The sequence below is a fragment of the Sus scrofa genome, chromosome 12 (assembly GCF_054392235.1).
Source record: "Sus scrofa isolate SSC_HxYL_T2T_F1_AM1 chromosome 12, Sscrofa_HxYL_maternal_Yorkshire_Landrace_v2.0, whole genome shotgun sequence".
Lineage (NCBI taxonomy): Eukaryota > Metazoa > Chordata > Mammalia > Artiodactyla > Suidae > Sus > Sus scrofa.
The window spans coordinates 21306755-21328532 of NC_139394.1; the positions used below are offsets into that span (position 1 = coordinate 21306755).

The 21778-nt window shown below is 56.0% G+C and overlaps 1 protein-coding gene and 1 pseudogene across 1 annotated transcript; both read left to right on the forward strand.

The window, feature by feature from the left end:
• The first annotated feature begins 5793 nt into the window (after window positions 1-5793).
• On the forward strand, window positions 5794-10166 carry LOC110255272 (keratin, type I cytoskeletal 14-like). Its single transcript, XM_021067002.2, has 8 exons — window positions 5794-6349; window positions 7579-7661; window positions 8228-8384; window positions 8558-8719; window positions 8805-8930; window positions 9016-9236; window positions 9341-9387; window positions 9923-10166. Exons 1-8 carry the CDS (start codon window positions 5819-5821, stop codon window positions 10012-10014), a joined length of 1419 nt encoding a protein of 472 aa, XP_020922661.2. The 5' UTR covers window positions 5794-5818; the 3' UTR covers window positions 10015-10166.
• Window positions 10167-11322: 1156 nt separating this feature from the next.
• On the forward strand, window positions 11323-21444 carry LOC110255900 (keratin, type I cytoskeletal 16-like; annotated as a pseudogene).
• The last annotated feature ends 334 nt before the right edge of the window (window positions 21445-21778 follow it).

Consider the following 21778-nt stretch of genomic DNA (forward strand, 5'->3'; position numbering starts at 1 on the left):
ATAGGACTCGAAGCAGGCTGGGGGTGTGGGCTCTGCTCCATCAGGTGCTGGCACCTCCAGCTGCCTGGGCAGCAATCAGAGTGAGGGGGAATGAGGCCCTTTATACCCTGCCCCGCCTGGCCCCCACCGTACATCCGGCCACAACCAGCCCCGGGCTCACGAGCAGGGTGATCTCATTTATCTGAACAATGATATCTGGGGAGCAGGGAGGGTGGGGGAAGAGGTGTCCCATTGTGTGGATGGGGATACTGAGGCTCCAAGGAGCAGTGACTCAGCCCCTGTCCGGAGCCTGGCATGTCAGGGGTGGAGCAGGGGAGGTGGCTGTGCTGGGAAGAGCAGCTGAGAGCTCCCCACTTCTGCCCAACCCCAGGGTCTTGGGCAGGGGCCTTTCCCCGCCCCCTGGAGACTCTGGGGGTTCAACTCTTACTGATGGAGTAAGTGAGGAGGGGTCAGAGTGTGGGGCTGCCCAGAGGCGGTCCCGGACTTCACTTTCCTGCTGGGGAAGAAGCCCCTGCCCACAAAGTGAGTGGGTGGGTGGTTGGTCAGGAGGCCACAGAGGAGGAGTGGCCAGGTGTGCCAGGAGCTGTGCCAGGAGGGGCAGTGGGCGCAGTGCTGAGGTTGGGGGTCGGCAGGGCATGGTTGGGGGCAAAGCCCCACCCTTTCCAGAAGTGCTCAGCCTAGGCCTGCGCATGTGGGGGCCGCAGGACAGAGTGACTAGGGGTGGCAGCCTGGGGTCCCCTTGGAGATGGTGTGGGCAATTTTTTTTCTTTTTAGGGCCACACCCGGGGCCTATGGAAGTTCCCAGGCTAGGGGTCAAATAGGAGCTGCAGCTGCTGGCCGCAGCCACAGCCACAGCAATGCCAGATCCAGGATGCGTCTCCAACCTCCACCATAGCTCACAGCAATGCCTGATCTTTAACCCACTGAGCAAGGCCAGGGATTGAATCTGCGTCCTTTTGGTCACAAGTCTGGCTTGTTACCTCTGAGCCACCATGGGAGCTCCAGTGTGGGCAAATCTGATGGCTTTGTCCAGGTCCTCTTGGCTGACCCCAGCGGCTGGAGACATGTGCCTGTGGCTAGATTGTGGGGACCCAGTGGTGGGACTCTCCAGAGGGACTCACAGGTCGTCTACACCCACCCACCACCTCCTGCACAAAAAGTTTCAGTGAACCGGTCTGTGACTGCCCTTGGCACTGTCTCACCTGCTCTCAGGTGATGGACACACACCTGATTCCCAGGCCAGTGGGAGCCAGTCCTCCTGAATCTTCCTCCATGATGCCTACGGCCTGGAAGGGTGACCTGGCAGCACTTTCTGCAGGGAAATGACACGGCAGTAACGCTGTCCACGGCAGTGCATCACCCTGTGCCTGGGTCTGCACTGGGCCTGGGGGAAGGAAGAGACCCGGGTGCCTGAGTCTGGAGCCACCCCAGTCTGGGGCTGGTGAGCTGGGCATAGCAGCAGGCCTGACAATACTTCTTCGGCCCTTCTGCAGTGCTGGCGTCCTGTGCCTCCCGGGGCTCTGCGGGGCTGAGAGGAAAGAGGGACCAGAGCCAGGTTCTGCTACCAGGCACAGAGCCCAGGCTGTAACCCAGTGTGACCCAGTCACAGGTTCCTCTGAGGCCCCGTGGTTGTGCAGACCATGGTGAGGGGCTGTGAGAGCCCCCACCTTGGAAGGAGGGGCATCAGACATGGCAATGGGAACTGGGTGGGGGTGGGGGTTGGGGAGGAGCCCCTGAGGTGGGTCTGGTGCTCACAGATTCACCCAGGTCTGGGACCTGAGGCTGCATGGGGGGCATTTATTCACTCGCAGAGAGCCCGCCCCCTCCCTGCAGGCCCCCTTCACCCCACGATGGCCTGAACGCTCCTCCGGACCTTCTGCCCTAAGGGCCTCTCTGTTCTTCGCATCTGAGCACCCACACGATGTGCGGCACACAGTAGGTGCTTTATAAACACCCATGGATAGATGCAGCAGAAGCCGCCAGTCTGTGCCAGCAGCTTTGTTTCTTCCCCTCTAACACGCCCGTGAAGCAGTGCGGCTGTTCCCATTTCCCAGAGAAAGAAACTCAGGCTCCAAGGGGACCGACTTGCCCAGTACTGGGCCTCTGCTTGCCCGCCTCCAGCCGGCTCTGTCCTGGCTCGTCCAGTCTCCTCTCTGTCTTCATCCCGCCCTGAAGCCTGTGGCTCTGGCTGCCAGCAGGGGCTGGGGGCTCTGCAGTGGCCTCTTCTCTCCCTGGAGTTTCCTTCCCCTGCCTCCTGGCCAGCTGCTGCTTGTCCCCCAGCCTGGCTTGTTGGCCAGAATCCCTGGGAGTTTATAAAAAAGTCCCCCCACCACCTAAGCCCCAGTTAGCCTTGTCCTGGGCAATGCTGATGAATTGGGACAGAGCAGAGCCTAGGAATCTGTACAGGGATTCTTTCTTTCTTTCTTTCTTTTTTTTTTTTTTTTTGTCCTTTTACGGCATATGGTGGTTCCCAGGCTAGGGGGAGAATTGGAGCTTCAGCTGCCAGCCTACACCCCACAGCCACAGCAATGCCAGATCCTTAACCCACTGAGCAAGGCCAGGGATCGAACCTGAATCCTCATGGATACTAATCGGGTTCGTTACTGCTGAGCCATGACGGAAACTCCTGTACAGGGATTCTGGTGATCAATCAAGTTTAGGAATCACTGCAAGTTGAGGCGTGGCATTGGCCAATAATATTTCCTGGCCAACTCAGGTATGTGATGGCCTCATACCTGGGATGGGGCTGAGCCAAAGAGAGAGAGAGGAAAGAGGCCTGGGTGGAGGAAGGAACCTACTGCCCGGAGCGGTTGGTGGGAGTCTGTGCCCTGTGCCGACCAGGCTTGGTGACTCTGGCTCTTGGCAACCTTGGGGCAGGTGCATCTGGCTGGCACGGAGGGAATGCCAGCTGTGTGCCGCGGGCCAAGCGTCCCAGGTTTCCTGCTGCACTGTGTTGTATTCTCAGTCTTAAAAGTTTTATCTCCAGGGTCAAATGGTAAGTTCCAAAGTCAGAGACCATGTTGCCATCTCCCCCCCTCCGCCCCTGCACCCCAATTGCTGGACACATAGTGTGACTGAGTGGTCTGATGAGTTGGTCGGCAGCTTGCTGCAGCTTCTCAGCCTGCATGGATCCCTGACCACCAGGGCTGGGCCTGTGTGTAATCCCACCCCCGACTCTTCCAGGAATGGGAGGAGGGGTGGCGAGCCCTTGAGCAGGGAGGTGCAGGGTGTGGGGGCACAGAGAAGGAGGATCCCCCAGAGACCACTGGGAGCGTCAGTGTGGACTTGGGTTTGAGTCTCTGCTCCTCTGCTTCTGTCCTGTTTAACTTGCGACACGTCTTTCGCTCTCTCTGGTTGGGGCTTGGTGGTCTTCGTGGACCTTGAAGGCTGTTCCCAGGTCCAAAAGGGATGAGTCTGTGGTTCGACCTGAACTCCAGGCCCATCCTGATGCCTGGGATGGTGGGGCTTTTGTTCAAGGTTTCAGGATCCCTTTTGCCCATTTTGGGGGGTGTTGGGGGGGGACAGCAGGTTCCCTCCCTAGGCCTGACCCAGAAGACGGGTGCTCATCCCTCTAGGCCCTGTGCCTACAGCCCAGGGACATGATGCAGCAGAAGCAAAGCCTGGTTATGTTGAAAGAGAGAATTGCCAGCCCTAAGGTTCAAGGTGGTATCGCCCAGCTGGGCTCAGGCGGCGGCGGCGGCAAGCCCTTTTCTGCCTCCTCCCACCTCCGCAGAGGTCCTCCAGAGCCAGACATGGCCAGCTCTGTGGGTCACCCCCAGGGCACCCCAAGGAGGCCTCCATTTTGGAGTCCAGACGCCCCCGAGCCTACCTCCAGTCCTCAGGCCAAAATTATACCCACCGTAGGCGGTGCTCATCCCAGGCACCTGTGGACGCAAGAGGAGAATGGACACACCTGGCCCCACCCGCAAGGCATTGTGGGAGAGTGGGGACTGCCCAAGCACTGGGCTCTAGTCTCGGCCCTTCAGTTTAAACCCGGTGACTTTGGGCCAATCACCCCCACCTCTGGTTCTCTCTGGTTCTCTCTTCCTCTCCTCAGCTCACAGGGTTGAGTCAAGGCAAAGATGTATGTTGGAGGCACAGAGAGTGCTTCAGGATGTGGAAAGGGCTCAGGCTGGGTGAGCACACAAACAGGGGTTCAAGCCTCAGTTCCCCACTGACTGGGGTCTTGGGAAGCCCACCTACCCTTCCGAGCTCCTCATCTGTGAACTGGGGGCAGGACTCAGGGCGCTCAGAGACCTGTGTGGCACATGGAGGGCACTCCATTCCATACCTGAGCATGGCAGGTGACAGACACCTGCCCTCCATCCCCCTTCCTCGACTGAATGAATAAAGCTGCCAAGTCCAGCCTGGAATCTGTGGACACTGGGGAGAAAACTGCTGGGAATCGAGCCCTCGATACAGTGTGGGGCTCAGAGGCCTGTGGCGGGGTCAGGGGTCACTGGTGGTACCAACAGCAGGCTGAGGACTCCCTCCCACTACAGTTGATGGTGGGTGCCCATGATTCAGTGAAGCAATGTGCTGGGGGTGGGCTGCTCAAAGTGTGGGAGTGTGGGGGGAGCAGGGGAGCGGGCAGGGGTGGGGGAGGGGTAGCTGGGTCAGAAAGGAAGGCTGGGGGGCCGGTGGGGGGGGAGGGGCCAGCAGGGTCTTCCATGCATATTCTTTTGTGGCTGGTGGTATGTCCTCCCCTATAGCAGATGAGAAAACTGAGGCCCAGAGGCTCATAGGCTAAAGGACTGCCTGTGCTGTGCAGCTTGTAAGGGGTAGAGCAGGGATTCAAGCCGCTACCTGCTGGTTTCATGGGACACAGAAAACTTCTGGAGGCCCTGGGGGCTCAAAGGCAGCCTCTGAAACTGGGATTGCATCCAGTAAAGGAAAGAGAGCCATGGGATTATTATTTATTTGTTTATTTGGGCCGCATCTGCAGCATATGGAGGTTCCCAGGCTAGGGGTTGAATTAGAACTACAGCTGTTGGCCTACACCACAGGCACAGGAACGTAGCAGGATCTGAGCCACATCTTCGACCTACACCATAGCACATGGCAATGCCGGATCTTTAACCCTCTGAGTGTGGCCATGGATCGAACCTGCGTCCTCATGGATACTGGTTGGGTCTGTTACTGCTGAGACACAATGTGAATGCCATTTTTTTGTTTTTGTTTTTGTTTTTCAATTTTTAGAATTAAGAAGAACTCAGAGATGGCCCAGTCCAGCCTTGTCACTTTACTGAGGGCAAACAAAGGCCCAGAAAAGGTAGATGAAGGGTCTCAGGTCACACAGCGAGCAAAGCAGAGTGGGCCAGGGACCCGGCTCTTCTGTCCACAGCAAGCCCTGTGGGATCCCCATAGCTGCATCCCAAGCCAGCCCGGGGACAGCAATGCTGAGGCCATTTCATCCAAGGCTGTCACCGTGGGGCAAGGAGCCCCTCTGTGCATGTGACTCACTGTCTGGGGACACAGTCACCACAAAGCCTCCTGAGCCAGGGCCCTGCTGTCCCCTCAGGCTCCAAGAACAGGAGCCAGATTCTCAGCACCCAGCCTGAGTCACCACGGACGCAAGTTGGTGTGTTTTCTCTTGGCTCCACCCCCTCCCCCCCAAACTGCAGAGTCAACCTTTGGCTGAATAATCCAGAGGGGGGATGGAACTCAGGAGCCCCGAGTCAGCAGTACGAGGGCTCCGCCTTCCCCAGGTGGGTATAAAGCTCCCTGGGGTTTGAGGCAGCCTCAGCATCCGCCCAGCCTCCCTGAGCTCCTTTCTCTTCTCTCCTCCACTCGCTCGCTCACCTCCCTCCTCGGCACCATGGCCACCTGCAGCCGCCAGTTCACCTCCTCCAGCTCCATGAAGGGCTCCTGTGGCATTGGCGGTGGCTCCAGCCGCATATCCTCCGTCCTGGGCGGAGGCTCCTACCAGGCCCCCAGCGCCTACGGGGGCCTGTCTGTCACCTCCTCCCGCTACTCCTCCGGAGGGGTCTGCGGGCTGGGGGGCGGCTACGGCGGCGGCTTCAGCAGCAGCAGCAGCTTCGGTGGGGCCCTGGGTAGCGGCTTCGGTGGAGGATATGGCGGTGGCCTTGGCGCCGGCTTCGGTGGTGGCTTCGGTGGTGGCTTCGGGGGTGGCTTCGGGGGTGGTGACGGGCTCCTGGTGGGCAGTGAGAAGGTGACCATGCAGAACCTCAACGACCGCCTGGCCTCCTACCTGGACAAGGTGCGCGCCCTGGAGGAGGCCAACGCCGACCTGGAGGTGAAGATCCGCGACTGGTACCAGAGGCAGCGGCCGGCTGAGTCCAAGGACTACAGCCCCTACTTCAAGACCATCGAGGACCTGCGGAACAAGGTGCGTGGGCCAGGCAACAAGAGGTGCCTTTCCAGCCACTTCATTCAGGAGCAATAGACGGCCACAGGCAACTTGAGCTTCCTAGACACGAGAGCCTCCAACCCTAGACCCCTCCTTCTGGCTCTGGATGCCCCGCAAAGAGCTGGCCTCGGAGAACACGGCCTCCCTTCCCCATCTCGCCCATGCCCCTCTAGGCTCCAGATCCTTAGACCGTGAAAGGCCAGGGGTTCCCACTCTTACCCGTTGCAGAGGAAGAAGTTGAAATTGGGGGCTGTCTGCCCAAGGTCCTACAGCAAATGAATGGCAGAGCCAAGGCAAGGATGCTTCTCTCCTCCTGCCAGCCCAGGAGGCGGCTACCTGTCCTCCAGCGCAGGGGAGGAGCGAGGCTGTAACGGGACAGGGCTAGACACCCATCCTGCTCATGAGCTCATTAGTCTGGGCTGTGGCGGCTGCCGCCCGTGAGCCCTGGCACGGGTGGCCCCTCCCCACAGCCAGGAGGGCAAGGAAAAACCCACAGAGACAATCAGTGGTGACCCACCTTACATGCCCTGCACAGGAGGGCACCAGGGGCACATGTGTCCTCTGACTCCAGCCCCCTGCTTCCACCTCACCCCCGGAGCCCTCCCTGCTGATCCTGCTTCCTGGTTCTGGTGCTCTGCGTGGATTAGGGCGATTAGGCCATGAGGGAGGGAGCTGCAGCCCATCCTGGGTCAATCAATTTTTTTCTTTTTTTCTCCTGCTTCTTTTCGAAGCTGAATCTCCATGTTTGGGAAAGCCTCACTTGAGGTCCTGTGTGCTGCGGGCTTGCAGAGGAGTGTAGGTGCCTACAGAGGACTGGCGGGGCTGGCTTGGGCAGAGAGGGGGATTCGGGACGGGAAGGGGGTCTGGAGAGCCTGGTTTCTCCCCTCCTCTGTGCGTAGGGAATTTGAGGCCCGGAGATCCATCACTGCAACAAGTCACTGGTAGCACCAGGACCAGAACTCAAGGGTTTTTGATTCTGAGGCCCAGGCTCTTTCTATCCATTCTACTCATTCTCCTGACCAGGAGTCAACCGAGTCCTGAGTCAAAGCTGGGCCTCTGGGGGCTATCGTTCAGACTGTTGTGCAAAGGCTTGTGGGGAGTAGGGGGGACTCAGGCCAAAGCATGAAACCAAAGGCCGATGCAGGCTGCAGTCCAGTCTGGCTGGTGCCATCCATTTGACCAGGGACCTCTGCTCTTTTCATCTGCAGATCCTCACGGCCACCGTGGACAACGCTAATGTCGTGCTGCAGATCGACAATGCCCGCCTGGCCGCTGATGACTTCCGCACCAAGTGAGTTTGCAGCGGTGGCCCAGAGCATCCAGTCTCCCCGGGGTGGGGCAGTTTTGGAATGTTCTCTAAACAGAACTGGCCAGTGCCAGGGAGGCTGTGTGAAAACCCCTTGGGGTGCTTGTAAAAATGCAAGGCTCTTGGGCCCCACCCTTGGGATTCTGATTCAGTTATTTTTTACAGGGTACTTGGGTGATTCTGATCTACAGCCAGATTAGGGAGCCACTGCCTTGGGGAGAGGCGCTCCCACTTCCCACCTGCCCCCGAAGTGCAGGAGGGAGTCATATTTGGGTGCTTGTGTGCTACTGGTTGGCTGAAGCCAGAAGCATCTTGCCTCTGTACATTCTCTAGCACGTTGAGCTGTCTCATTCCTGGCACGGAGTCCTGCCCTTGGAATATTCGGATCTGAGCAATAATGGGCCCCAGGTCTGTCCATGCGGTTGTTAAGACTGGCTCCCTGAATCACCGGCGGAATGCCAACTACCAGCAGGAGCTGCAGGCGGAAGAGAAGAGAGCCTTCAGTTCGGCCAGGATGGGTGTCTCATTCCTTTTCTCTTGGGTCATTCCAGGTACGAGACGGAGCTGAACCTGCGCATGAGCGTGGAGGCCGACATCAACGGGCTGCGCAGGGTGCTGGACGAGCTGACCCTGGCCAGAGCCGACCTGGAGATGCAGATCGAGAGCCTCAAGGAGGAGCTGGCCTACCTCCGAAAGAACCACGAGGAGGTGAGCCAGCCTCGAGGGATAGCTGGGGGGCGGGGCGGGGCGGGTGGAGGGGGGGCGCGGAATTGCGATGGCGGAGGACAGGGTCCGGGCCAGGGCATGTCTGCCTAAGGAGCCCTAATAGGCTGCCACACGGAAGCGCCTGACTGTGGCCTGACTCTTCTTTGGCCGTGCAGGAGATGAACGCCCTGCGAGGCCAGGTGGGCGGGGACGTCAACGTGGAGATGGACGCCGCCCCCGGCGTGGACCTGAGCCGCATCCTGAACGAGATGCGCGACCAGTACGAGAAGATGGCCGAGAAGAACCGCAAGGATGCCGAGGCCTGGTTCTTCAGCAAGGTGGGTGGCTTTCTGAGGGGCCCCTGCCTCCCGGGACGTCCGCCTCCCGGAAGTTGCATTGTGAACGCTGGTTTCTCTGCTGCAGACGGAGGAGCTGAACCGCGAGGTGGCCACCAACAGCGAGCTGGTGCAGAGCGGCAAGAGCGAGATCTCCGAGCTCCGGCGCACCGTGCAGAACCTCGAGATCGAGCTGCAGTCCCAGCTCAGCATGGTAGGGGGCGCTGCCGGGCCCGGGGTGCGCTCACCGCGCCCTGGAGGGAGGGAATGACTCCCCATCTTCTTTCCTTCCTTCGCAGAAAGCGTCTCTGGAGAACAGCCTGGAGGAGACCAAAGGCCGCTACTGCATGCAGCTCGCCCAGATCCAGGAGCTGATCAGTGGCGTGGAGGAGCAGCTGGCGCAGCTGCGCTGCGAGATGGAGCAGCAGAACCAGGAATACAAGATCCTGCTGGACGTGAAGACGCGGCTGGAGCAGGAGATCGCCACCTACCGCCGCCTGCTGGAGGGCGAGGATGCCCAGTGAGTGCTCTGGGGGAGCCCCCCTCCCCCTCCCCGTCCTGCCTGCGACTGTTCACTCAGTGCCCCCAGGTGTCTAACGCTCTTGCCCCTTTCTGTCTTCACAGCCTCTCTTCCTCGCAGTTCTCCTCTGGCTCTCAGTCATCCAGAGATGGTAAGACCTTCCTCCTCATCAAACCTGGACTCAGGACCACCCCCTGTCTCCCAGCAGGTGTAGGATGTTGGGTGGGGGCTCTGGAGGAGTCGAACTAGGGTTTTCCCGCCCAGGATCCCTTCCTCATGCACCTCTTTGGATAGAAGAAGACATTCTGCTAAACCCTCCTTGGGGTTAGCCGCTAGAGGCCTGATGTTTGTGCCAGACCCTCCTCGTTCTGGTGGTCAGCACCAGGGACAGAGCCCCACGTGGGTCTTCCCACCAAGACCAAGCCGTCTGGGCAGATGCAGACCGAACCACTTTGGTCTGAGTTAATAGGGAGCCCCAGTCTGAGGACACCTCAGGGAGCCCTAGCCTGAAAGAGATGTGCTGATACTCTCCGTGCGGAGGCAGGAGCAGTGAGTGAAGCGGTCATCAGGGCAGAGGGCAGCAGCGAGAGCGTCCCTTCAAGTTCCTTTAGCTCTTGGCCTCCCCACTCCTGATTTCTCCATGGTCTGCCTGCCACGGATGACGCCCTCTCTCTCCGCTTCCCCAGTGACCTCCACTCGCCAGATCCGCACCCAAGTCATGGACGTGCACGACGGCAAGGTGGTGTCTTCCCAGAATCAAATCATTCGCCATAACTAAGGCTGCTCTGCTCAGCTCAGGCCTAGGAAGCCGCCCCCCCGCAGATGACACTGGGGGATCCCCTCTCCCCCCACCTCGAGCACTTCATACCTGAGTCCAGTTTCACCCCTGCCCCTCCCAGCAATCAATAAAGCTTCATTCTGAGTTGCACATCTCCTGCCTCTGCCTGGTCATGGTCAGGGGTGGAGGTGGGAAGAGAGCGGGGGAAGCGTCTTTTTGGAGCTCTCAGAGCACCTGGCTATGGCCTCTGGGACCGGGAGAAAGGACCTGGGGGTGGACTGGGCTCAGGTCCCAGGGTTGCCTTCGCCATCTCAGAAGATGGGTGTGTGTAGCAGGTCATGGGCGGAGTCTCCTGGAGCAGGAGGAACGCTCATTCATTCCCTCACTCTTCCATTTTCTTATTTATTCATTCATTCCCCAGGAATGCTGAGGGCCTTTTGTGTGCCAGGCATGGTGCTAGGTTAGGGATGCTTCACCTAGGTTGTCTTTAGGGATTCCTTTGAGTAGCTATTGAAAGCTATAGATCTCTTCCCAACCCGAAGACACATACACACATTTGCATACAACTCATGACATTCCCGGGTCTCCTGAAGCTCATCCATGGAGGTCCGGGAATCCAGAGAGAACCTATGTTTACAAGGAGTTTTGTCTCCCTCCATCCCATCTGCTCTTGCCTCCAGAGCTGGGTGTGCATTCTGCTGGCTCTTAGTGAACAAGTTGATGAGCCTCTCCGAGACTCCGTTTCCACATCTGTAAGGTGGGCATAATGACAGTGCCTCCCCTGAAAGCTTGTTGCCAGGCTTCGCATGTCAGACCTGGAGCACAGTGCCTGGCACAGTGCAGGCTCAGGGCCCGGCTGTGAAAGTGAGTCTCTTCTCTGAGCTGTCTCTAGGACATGGAGACTCTCGTCCATAATGAGGGTGTTTTAGAGGCTCTGGGGACAGAACGACTCGTTTATAAGGCTGACACTGCTCTGAATTAGTGCTGGGACCTTGGCGTCTCGGTCTCCCCAGTTATCCACTAAGCCTCTAGGAATTGATACGGGGTTCAGCGAGTGAACACACTGCAAGAACCAGGCTTGTAGGAGCCTCTTCTGGTGGGGAGTGCCTTTTCCTCCCTTTTGGGGGGGCTGGAAAGAGAGGGAAAAGGGGACACGTAGCCCGAGTGAGTAGCGGAGATTCCAGAGGTGGGCAGGGCTCACCGCCCTGGGCTAGGAAAGAGTTGACTAGTCCCTGAGTTGACTTCAAGAGCTCATTCATTTGGCGGCAGAAAAGAAGCTGCGAGGGGAGGGTCAAGGGTGGGACTAGGATGAAAGGAAAGACAGTCTTTGAAGGCCAGGGGGCTAAAAACCTGGGCTTTGGAATCAGCCATCCTGAGTTGGAGTCACGCTCCTTCACCGACCAGCCTGGAAGGGTTTGGACAAGATCCTCTTTTGCGAGGGAGACGGGGAATGAAACCCTCACGACACACGGCCACAGAGGCTGAAATGATCTCATGTGGCAACAAGTTTAGCCTCGTGGTTGGCACACAGTTGGTGCTCTATAAATGGAAGCGGAAGAGGGTGGGTGATTAGGAAAAGGAATGAGGTGACGCTGGTTTCTTTGGACCTTGTCTTCACCCCAGGGGAGAGATACCTGGAACTCCGGGAGGTCATTTTACTGGAGTGGGCCACTTTGGGGTTGAATGACAGAGTTTTGGAGGTAACAGGGAGGAAGGAGTTTTGAAGGAGGAGCTTCCTTGGAATCTGGGAAGGGGGGGTTCCGGGGCCCTTAAAGTGATAGGACCCTGGGTGGGGGAGGGACTGCAGGAGACTCCTAGGGATGCTGGGGCCTGGGGACCCAGGGTCCAGCTGCTGACCTGTGCTCCTGTCTACATGGGCTGGTGCCATGGGTATTCAACAAAAGTCCTGGGCCATTCACTTGGACAAAGGAAAGACCACCTCCCTCACTGCCTTTTCCCCCCCTCCCCAAAAGATCTGTCCTCAATGGGTGCCTGGGAAGCTCAAAAGAGCTGACATTGTAAAGGTGCAGGTATGAATCCAGCCCACAGAGGGACTTTCTCCTGACTGTCAGTGGCCTCGTGCCTGGGCCTGGACTTCCCCTTGGGCTCCGTGGACAACTTGAGGTTCAGCCCTCTCAATGATCCATCCTTGTCGTCTGGTGAGCCCCCCTTCACCCGCACTGAGTGGGGCTGGGGAGAAAGGCACACAAAGGCTGGAGGCCCGGGGTTCCTTCCGTCAAAGACCCGCCAGGCCTGCAGGTCAGACTCCCTGTTGCTTTGCCTGCCCGGTTGTATTTAATCTGAGATCGCTGCTAATTTGACTGTTGCTTTACAAGTGACCAAATTGAGGCTCGGAGAGGGTAAGCACCTTGGCTACAGTCATAGAGCTGAACAAGGAGGTGGAGGGGCTGTGCCCCCGGGTGAGTGGGAGTTAAGATGGGCTCAAGGCCCGGGGCTCCCCTTCCACCCGCTGCCTCACTCTCGCGGGGCTCCTCTCTGCCTTCCACCCCACTTTGTCCCTCTCCTTGTTCAGCCTGTCTCAATTCATCCTGAGGTTTCCCCGCACCCGGAACAGTGAGCGTTAATAAATGCATGTGAATGAATGAATGAGCCTCACAATTTGGTCCAAGCCCAGGGCCTTCACTATCCTGTGTTTCTTTGACTCTGTTTTTAATTTCTTTCTCTCTCTCTCTCTCTCTCTCTCTATTTTTTTTTTTTTTAAGGCTGAACCTGTGGCATATGGAAGTTCCCAGGCTAAGTGCTGAATCAGAGCTGCAGCTACTGGCCTGCACCACAGCCACAGCAAAGCCAGATGCGAACCTCGTCTGCATCCCACACCACAGCTCACAGGGCATGGACACGATGCCACTGACAGTCAGGAGAAGGTCCCTCTGTGGCCTGGATTCATACCTGCACCTTTACATACCTTTTGAACTTCCCAGCAACCCATTGATGACAGAACTTTTTTTTTTTTTTGCTTTTTAGGGCTGAACCCACAGCATGTGGAAGTTCCCAGGCTAGGGACTGAATTCGAGCTACAGCTGCCAGGCTACACCACAGCCATAGCAATGCCAGATCTAAGCTCATCTGTGACCTATACCATAGCTCATGGCAATGCCGGATCCTTAACCCACTGAGCGGGGTCAGGGATCAAACCCACATCCTCATGGATCTCAGTTGGGTTCTTTACTACTGTGCTGTGATGGGAATTCCTAGAACTACTTTTCACCACCCAAATCCTTTGCTTGACAACTCTTTGCTCCTTGGCCACGCTGGCCTTCTGCCCTTGTGCTCCTTCCCACCCCAGGACATTTGCACATGCTCTGTCTGCCCCACCCCCACCCCAGCGCCTTCTACTGGCTCATACTCACCATTCACTCAAGTGTCTCTTTCTCAGGCCCCCATCTCCCTATGTGTGCCACACCTTCATTATGTGCACCCCATTTTCCTACTGACAGCGCTCAGCCTCGCCATATTTATTCTGCGGGTCTGTTTGGTTCCCTAGCTGTCCAAGAAGGTAGGGGTTCTGTCTGACTTGCTCTTGACCTCATCCCCAAAACTCAGAACAGGCCTGGCACATGTAGGGGCTCCATAAAGGCTGAACCCAGACCTAGAGGGAGGAAATTGAGGTTCGGAGAGGGGTAGTGACTTTCCCCAAATAAGTAGAAGAACTTGACTTTAGACTCAGAAGTGGCCGGCTCCAAAGCCAGTGCCTGGAATTCCTCTGCTGCATGTGTCCTCACAGACCCAGGGCTTTGGGGGTGGTCTAAGCTCAGGGGGGAACCTTCTGAGGGCCTACCCACCCCCACCAGCCCTTGCCCCTTGCTCTTGTGGGTGGCCGGGCAGGAGTCTTGTTGGGTGGGGTGGTGGCAAGTGCCTAAAGTGTGAGTAAGGAATCAGCGTTGACAGAAGGTGCAGGCGCCTTGGCCCTGCTTAGGTGGCTAATGGAGGGGTGGACCCAGGTGCCACTCCTGTCCTCCTCCCTCAGCAGCCAGCTACACATGACTCAGGGCCCTCCCTCGGTCCCACCTGGGCTCAGTGACAGACAGCGAGTCGCGGCAGGGGAGGCAGGTGGGAAGTGAGGGCAGCTGGTAACAGGCAAGCCATGGAGTTCCTGTGGCCCAAGAAAGGCTGTCTTTGACCCCTAAGTCTCCACCCGCCCACCTGCCCTTCGGGGACACTTATAGGTGGAACTGTGTGGTTCCCTCTCTGCTCCTTTGTCTGCCTGGGTCCTCGCAGCTCTTTCTCTCCCCGAGCGGCTCTGCGCTCCAAGGGCAAGGCTGGCATGGGGGAGGCTGGCACTGCAGTGCAGGTGCAGCCTTGCCCATGGGGCTGCAGAGGTGGCTCAGCCTGGGTCTCAGTCTTCTGAGTGGTAGGAGCACCTGTTCTTGCCCATGCGGTGGAAGTTTCCCACCAGGGGTGTTGGATATGGGCTCAGAGGGTAGCCCCCGAGCCCCGAGAGAGTAGAAGAGGTAGCCAGGTCACATGACCTAGAGGAAATTGCTTGGTTGAGCCAGGGCTGTGCCAACTACCCTCATCCTTGACCCCAGCTTGTCCAATTTGGTTCCCTGGGCCAGACAGAGAGCTGGAGAGGAGGGAGACTGCGGCATATGGAAGTTCCCAGGCTAGGGGTTGAATCAGGGCTGTGGCTGCTGGCCGACATCATAGCCACAGCAACTAGGGATCTGAGCCATGTCTGTGACCTACACCATAGCTCCTGGCAATGCTGGAAACTTAACCCACTGAGCGAGGCCAGGGATTGAACCTGCATCCTCATGGATACCAGTCAGGTTCATTGCCGCTGCGCCACAATGGGAACTCCTTCACACGCACTGTCTTTATGGCCCCTGACAACTCTGCAAGAAGGGGCTGCTCGTGAGGAAACCTAGGCCAAGGCCCCAAGGGTGGGGCTGGGAGGCACCTCCTAGTGGGGAGGCCAGATAGTGAGCGCAGAAGTGGCCTCGGGAGAGAACGGCCAAGCCTGAGCAAACAGACTGTCGAGTCCCATCTTGCTGACTCCGGGAAGTGGGTGTGGGGAGAGGGCTGGCTGTGCAGCGGTCCCCATGGGTGCTCGGCCTTCCTGGGCAGCTGCAATGGAATCCTGAGAACAGGGGCCCACTGCTCTGGGCTGAATGCGACTTAGGGCAAGCCTGGAGGGTGGGAAGTCGAGGAGGTGGCTGAGCACAGGGATTGGTGGGCTTGGGATCAGGGCTGGAAATAGGCCATTTCTCTCTAGAGCCAGCTGACCAGGGGTGCCATAGCCAAGAGCTTCTGGTCAGCCAGGCAGGTCTCCGCTACCCTGATACAGAGAGGCCTGGTCCTTAGGATCCCCCAGCGTGAATGTATTTGCAGGGGATGTACATGCAGGGCCCCAGAGGTGCTGCTTGGCCGGCTCTCCCCTTGTCGGCTCCCCCTGGCTCTGCCCAACCTCTGCTCCATCTAGCTGGCCCTGGGTTTTCCATTCCACTGTGGCAGCCTCAGCATGGGGATGGGAGGAGGATGCAGAAAGGACCACAGCAGTGGGCTCAGGCCTGGAATAGGGCCTTCCCAGGTCCCTTAATCACATTGCAGGTGGATGCTGGGCTCACAGGCAGAGCTTGGAGGGAAACTTTGAAAAGGTTTCTAACCAACATACTTGCCACTGACCTTGGGCTAAGAAGTTCCCAGGTGTTAGGCATTCACAAAAGGCCTTCAATACTTTTTGTACTACCTCTTTCTTTCCTTTCCTTTTTTTTTTTTTTTTGTCTTTTTAGGGCCGCACCCACAGCATGTGGAAGTTCCCAGACAGGGGATGGAATTGTAGCTGTAGCCGCTGGCCTATGCCACAGCCACAGCCATGCCAGATCCGAGCCATGTCTGCCACCTGCACCACAGCTCATGGCATCCTTAACCTGCTGAGTGGAGGCAAGGGATCGAACCCAAGTCCTCATAGATACTAGTTAGGTTCATTGCCACTGAGCCACAACGGGAACTCCCCTCTTTCATTTTTTATTTAACATATTTAGTCCTTCTAGTCATTAAATTATTTAAAACATTTTGTTATATCAACTCCCCTTTCATTTCTTCAAAAAATGTTTTTTTATTATAGTTGAGTTACAATGATCTGTCAATTTCCGCTGCACAGCAAAGTGACCCAGTCAGACATATGTACATTCTTTTTCTTATATTATCTTCCATCATGTTCTATCCCAAGTGACTGGATAGAGTTCCCTGTGCTGTACAGCAGGACCTCCTTGCTTATCCATCCTAAATACAATGGTTTGCATCTATCAACCCCAAGGGCCAGTTCAGCTTTCATTTCAACAAAGACATCTAACATGAAGAAAATCCTATGTTACAACCCCAAAATGAAAATCAGAATCACTTGCCAGAAATAGAAGGGAATGATAGAAGTAAGTACTTCACTTCCAGCTAGATACGATTGATTCCTAAGTGTGCTGACTCCAAGGCTGGCTTTGGTTTTGTTAAGCTGGGCGATTGTCAAGTGTGGAAGGGTGTAAGCGGGTCCCTAGGGTCTGAGATGTTCTCCTTGACTGAGCAGAAGATTAAAAAATGGAGAAAGGAAATATTTTTTTCACCAAGTGATTTGCTATTATTATTATTATTTTGTCTTTTTGCCATTTCTCGGGCTGCTCCTGCAGCATATGGAGGTTCCCAGGCTAGAGATCGAATCAGAGCTGTAGCCACCCACCTACACCAGAGCCACAGCAACACGGGATCCGAGCCTCGTCTGCAACCTACACCATAGCTCATGGCAAAGCCGGATCGTTAACCCACTGAGCAAGGGCAGGGATCGAACCCGCAACCTCATGGTTCCTAGTCGGATTCATTAACCAGTGTGCCATGACGGGAACTCCTTTTTTTTTTTTTTGGATGCACCCACTGCAATGCAGAAGTTCTCAGGCCGGGGACTGAACTCTTGCCACAGCAGCAACCTGAGCTGCAAGCAATGATAATGCCGGATCCTGAACCCACTGAGCCACCAGGGAACTCCTGCTGTTCATATTTCATTTCACACATGAGCAAACTTGCTGAGAGGGATTAAATGACTTGCCCCCAAAGATCACACAGCTTCCAAGTGGTGGAGCCAGGATCTAAAATAAGAGGTAACGGAGTTCCCAGTGTTAAGAACCCAGTGCAATCTCTGCGAGATGCAGTTTTGATCCCTGGCCTCGCTCAGTGGGTTAAGGATCCGGCGTGGCCATGAGCTGTGGTGTTCATCGCAGACGTGGCTCAGATCCAACATTGCTATGGCTGTGGTGTAGGCTGGAAGCTGCAGCTCTAATTTGACCTGTTGCCTGGGAGCTTCCAGGTGCTGTAGGTGCAGCCCTAAAAAGGAAAAAAAAAAAAAAAAAAAAAAAAAAGAGGTCCGATCCAGCGAAGCAGGATTATTATGACCATTTTAGAGATGAAGATGCTGTAGCTCAGAGAGGGTGAATAACGTGTGAATAACGTGAATAAGGCAACACAGCTTGTCCGTGACTAAATAAAAGCTGAAGTCCAGTTTGGCCTGGCTCCAAAGCTGGTGCTTTTTTTCCTGCCCTCTCTGATCTCCAACAACTCTTGAGCCCCCCCTGAATTCAGAGACACAAGAGGCAAAGTTTTGTCAGAATCTCCTCCTGGGGGAAGCAGTGATTGTACAAAGAGCTGGGAAGGAGATGGGCGACCTTCTGCCTGTGGATGCTTTCCCGGGTCCTCGGGGGTGCCCCCAGAAGGTCCTGGCTCTGGGCCGGCCCACGGGAGGAGGGGGTAACCAAGCGGAGAGTGGAGGAATGAGAGTGACAGCTGGGTGCCCCTGAGAATCCTGGCTCCAACACCTATCACTCCAACCCTCGTAAACCTCACTCATAACCCTCGTGTGCTTTGATCTCCCCGAGTTTCCCTTCCCCCCGAGTCCCTCCTACATGTTGAGGCTGCTGCTGGCCCTCTCCGCCTCGGGGCCCTGAAATGCTCTCTGGAACAAAATCAATTTCCCTCTTTTTTTTTTTTTTTTTTTTGGCTTTTTCTTTCTTTTTTAATTTTAGGGCCATAGCTGTGGCATATGGAAATTCCTAGGCTGGGGGTGAATTGTAATTGCAGCTGCCAGGCTAGACCACAGCCACAGCCACGTGGGATCTGAGCCTGCGTCTGCAACCTACACTGCAGCTCATGGTAATGCTGGATCCTTGTGACTTTTACTAGACTGAGAACCACTGGGACTATCTGAGGGGAGGCGCGTGAAACCAAAGAGAAAGTTCAAGGGAATGGGCCACCACCGTCACCAACCAATAAAACCCAGCAGAAACAACCCAGTGTGAGGTTAAAAGATAGTGAGGAAAGGTAGGTGTGGCCTGTGTCCCTCTTTATGAAAATCTCTAACTGGAGTCTCTATTTTATTTTAATTATTATTATTTTTTGTCTTTTTGCCTTTTCTAGGGCCACACCCGTGGCATATGGAGGTGCCCAGGCTAGGGGTCTCATCGGAGCTGTAGCCGCTGGCCTATGCCAGAGCCACAGCAACGTGAGATCCGAGCTGCATCTGCAACCCACACCACAGCTCACGGCAACGCCAGATCCTTAACCCACTGAGCAAGGGCAGGGATCGAACCCACAACCTCATCGTTCCTAGTCGGATTCGTTAACCACTGTGCCACGATGGGAACTCCTGGAGTCTGTTTTAATCCCTACTTCAGATCATGCATTCATGCGTTCATTCATTTGACAAATAGTTATCGGTGTCTTTTCTGTGTCAGGGGTTGGAAATCAATACTATTGTGAAAAAAATAGATGAGGTCCGTTTTCCCCACGGGGCTCACAGTCTAGTGCTGGAGGCAGATAAGGGGCTTGGTCCTGGCTGAAGGATGCGGTGAGAGCAGTGGGTGATGGGAGGGATGGGGGACTGGGCAAGCATACAGCCTCCCCCATCCTACCGTGGCAGCAGCCAGTTTTCTATATTGGCAAGACTTTTAAAAGCCTTTTTTTTTTTTTTTTTTTTTTAAAGTGCATTGTGAGTTTCCAAGAGGAGGTTACAGTGCCTAGAATTCCCTGACCATATTGCTGCATCCATGGTAGGAAGAGCTAGTGACCTCTGAGGGTTGCTGATGGGGTGGCCGGGGTCCCCTGACACACCTTTCTCCGCTGGGCACAGAACTTCTAGGTGGGGCTCCCACTGAAGACAGATGCAACTCGTCTCAGAGTTTCTGAGAAACTCCAGCCCCGGGGCAGGTGGGATGAGGGAAAACAGAGTCGTGTCCCTGCTCCAGTCCGCAGAAGCCGCGCGTGGGGAACGGCAGAGAGATTTCCTGTCTCCACCACCATCTCCCAGTATATTTCTCTTGCCAGCAACTGTCAAGGCAGAGCCTTGTCATTGTCCTAACTGATGTCTGTGTCAGTCCATCACACGGCTTTCACGGACGTCTTCACTGTCACACACATCAAGCCCCTGAGCGGCAGACCTTCTGTCTTGCAACCTGTGCTACGAGAACCGTATTATTATTGCTACCACTGTCGGGAGACCGGTTTCTACAATCGTTTCATAGCCTCTCGGCTTCTATTTTCTATGCAGAAAACTCCATCTTGTCCTGCTTGACTTTACCCTATATTCCTGCTTGAAAAACAGTCGCAGTGCTGGTAAATGACTTCAGAAGAAAGACCTAAAGGCATTAGTTATTCAGGTGGTCAGCTGAATGAGGACATAATGCGTGGGTCTAGGCATGGGGGACCTGTGCAGATTGGCACCCCCCTTTGCACAGCATGATATGTCCTGTTAAAATAAGAGAAAGAGGAATCTCATGGCCCCAGGCGGTTTATGAGGGTTCGTTAGCAGGATATGCCTCAGCAAGGAGACCGAGGTGCAAACCTAGGCACGCCCCATAGATAGGCACACTGCCTGCTGTGTCTGCAGAAGCACAATGGTGATTCTTTAGATGCTATACATAAACAGCTGATGCCAGGCTTCCTCAATGCTAATGATTGTTAAATGCCTAAAGGTCGGAGTAGAAGCTTGACCAGCTACCAGCTACATGACTTTTAAAATAATAATAATAAAAAAACTATATCCTGCACCTACAACCCCCTCCTCACTTGACATAATCCTAAAGAGCACAATAGAAGCAGTGAGGTTTCTTGAGGCGGGGCTCTTGGTCCCTGAGACCTTGAGTCCCCTGGTTCCCACCTTTAATTAAGATAAATGTCTCTGTGCCTTGTTTTGTGTTAACGTTCTCTTGAGTTTCACGGCACCCTTTCTTCAGTTGTCTGGCGGGGACGTCAACGTGGAGATGGATGCGGCGTCCGGCGTGGACCTGAGCCGCATCCTCAATGAGGTGCGAGACCAGTATGAGAAGATGGCAGATAAGAACCGCAGAGATGCTGAGGCCTGCTTCCTGAGCCAGGTGGGACCCGGGTCCTCAGCCCTCCTGTAGGACTTCCCAGCCAGGGCGCCTCTGGAGGACCTCAGACCTTTTGTTCTTTCCTATCTCAGACGGAGGATCTGAACAGAGAAGTGGCCTCTAACAGCGAGCAGGTGCAGAACTGCTACCATGAGTTGAATGAGCTCTGGAGGGTGCTTCAGGGCCTGGAAGTGGAACTGTAGTCCCAGCTCGGCATGGTATGAGGGACCAGGCCAGCCCCACCCCAAGTCACCAGCAAGGGCACCACCCCTGCCATGGAACATGGCCACAGTACAGTTCTATCTCTCTTTTCCCAGGAGTGGGTTGGAGGGCTTATTGTACCCACTCTATAGATGGCAAAATCAAGGCCCAGAACCAATGGTGGAAAAATTTTCCCCACGTTGTCTGTCTGGCCCATCCTGGGGTCAGCATCCATGCACCTCTCAGGAAGGTGCCCAGGGATTTGGGGTGGGGGGACCACCTCCGTTGACTTTCTTTTTCTCTCTCTCCCACTTGCAGAAAGCATCCCTGGAGAACAGCCTGGAGGAGACCAAAGGCCGCTACTGCATGCAGCTTGCCCAGATCCAGGAGCTGATCAGTGGTGTGAAGGAGCAGCTGGCGTAGCTGCGCTGCGAGATGGAGCAGCAGAACCAAGAGTACCAGATCCTGTTGGATGTGAAGTCATGGCTGGAGCAGGCGATCGCCACCTACCGCCGCCTGCTGGAGGGCGAGGATGCCCAGTGAGTGCCTGGACTCCCTGTCCTGCCCCACAGACCCTTCAGCCCCACCTTTGCCCCCCTGAGACATCTCACTGCTCTGCCTCTTCTCGCCCACAGCCTCTCTTCCCTGCACAGGGAAACAATTCTTCCTTTAGAGGTAAGGCTCCTGAAGGTCCGCGTCATTCTAGAGCCCCAGCCCTCCCTCCCAGAGCCCTTCTCACCTCCTCTCTCTCCCCACAGTCTTCTCCTCCTCCTCACCATCCTCCCTTGACTGCCAGACCCAGCTCATCATCAAGGAGCAGGGCTCATCCAGACTCTGCCAGGACCAGAGCTCCAAGCCCTGAACGGTCTCTACCAGAGCCTCCTGCCCACCTGCCAGCCTGGCCTCCTGAAGGCTTGGGTCCAGCTCCTGCTCCCCCAGTGCAGCCCCCAGCTCCCTCTATTTCCTCTCCGATGGTGGTGGGCTAATAAAGCTGACGTTCTGGTTGATGCAACAAATCTGTGTGGTCTCTGTTCCTGAGAAACTGTGTCTCCTCTGTTCTTGCTGATAGACAGGTTGTTGGAAGTGCTTCCCAGGAGCCTTCTGGAACCTCCCAGCCTGAGGGATGCAGGAGAGAACAAAGCTCAGAAGAGCTTGTAGCGTCTTCCTAGACCTCCGTGCCGTCACAGAAACTGGGC

Bases quoted from the DNA above. Each gene is read 5' to 3' on its own strand.
- LOC110255272 (XM_021067002.2), top strand. From the start codon at position 5,819: ATGGCCACCTGCAGCCGCCAGTTCACCTCCTCCAGCTCCATGAAGGGC. The intron at 8,720-8,804 runs GTGGGTGGCTTT...TCTCTGCTGCAG, and splicing joins AGGCCTGGTTCTTCAGCAAG to ACGGAGGAGCTGAACCGCGA. The intron at 9,388-9,922 runs GTAAGACCTTCC...CCGCTTCCCCAG, and splicing joins CTCTCAGTCATCCAGAGATG to TGACCTCCACTCGCCAGATC.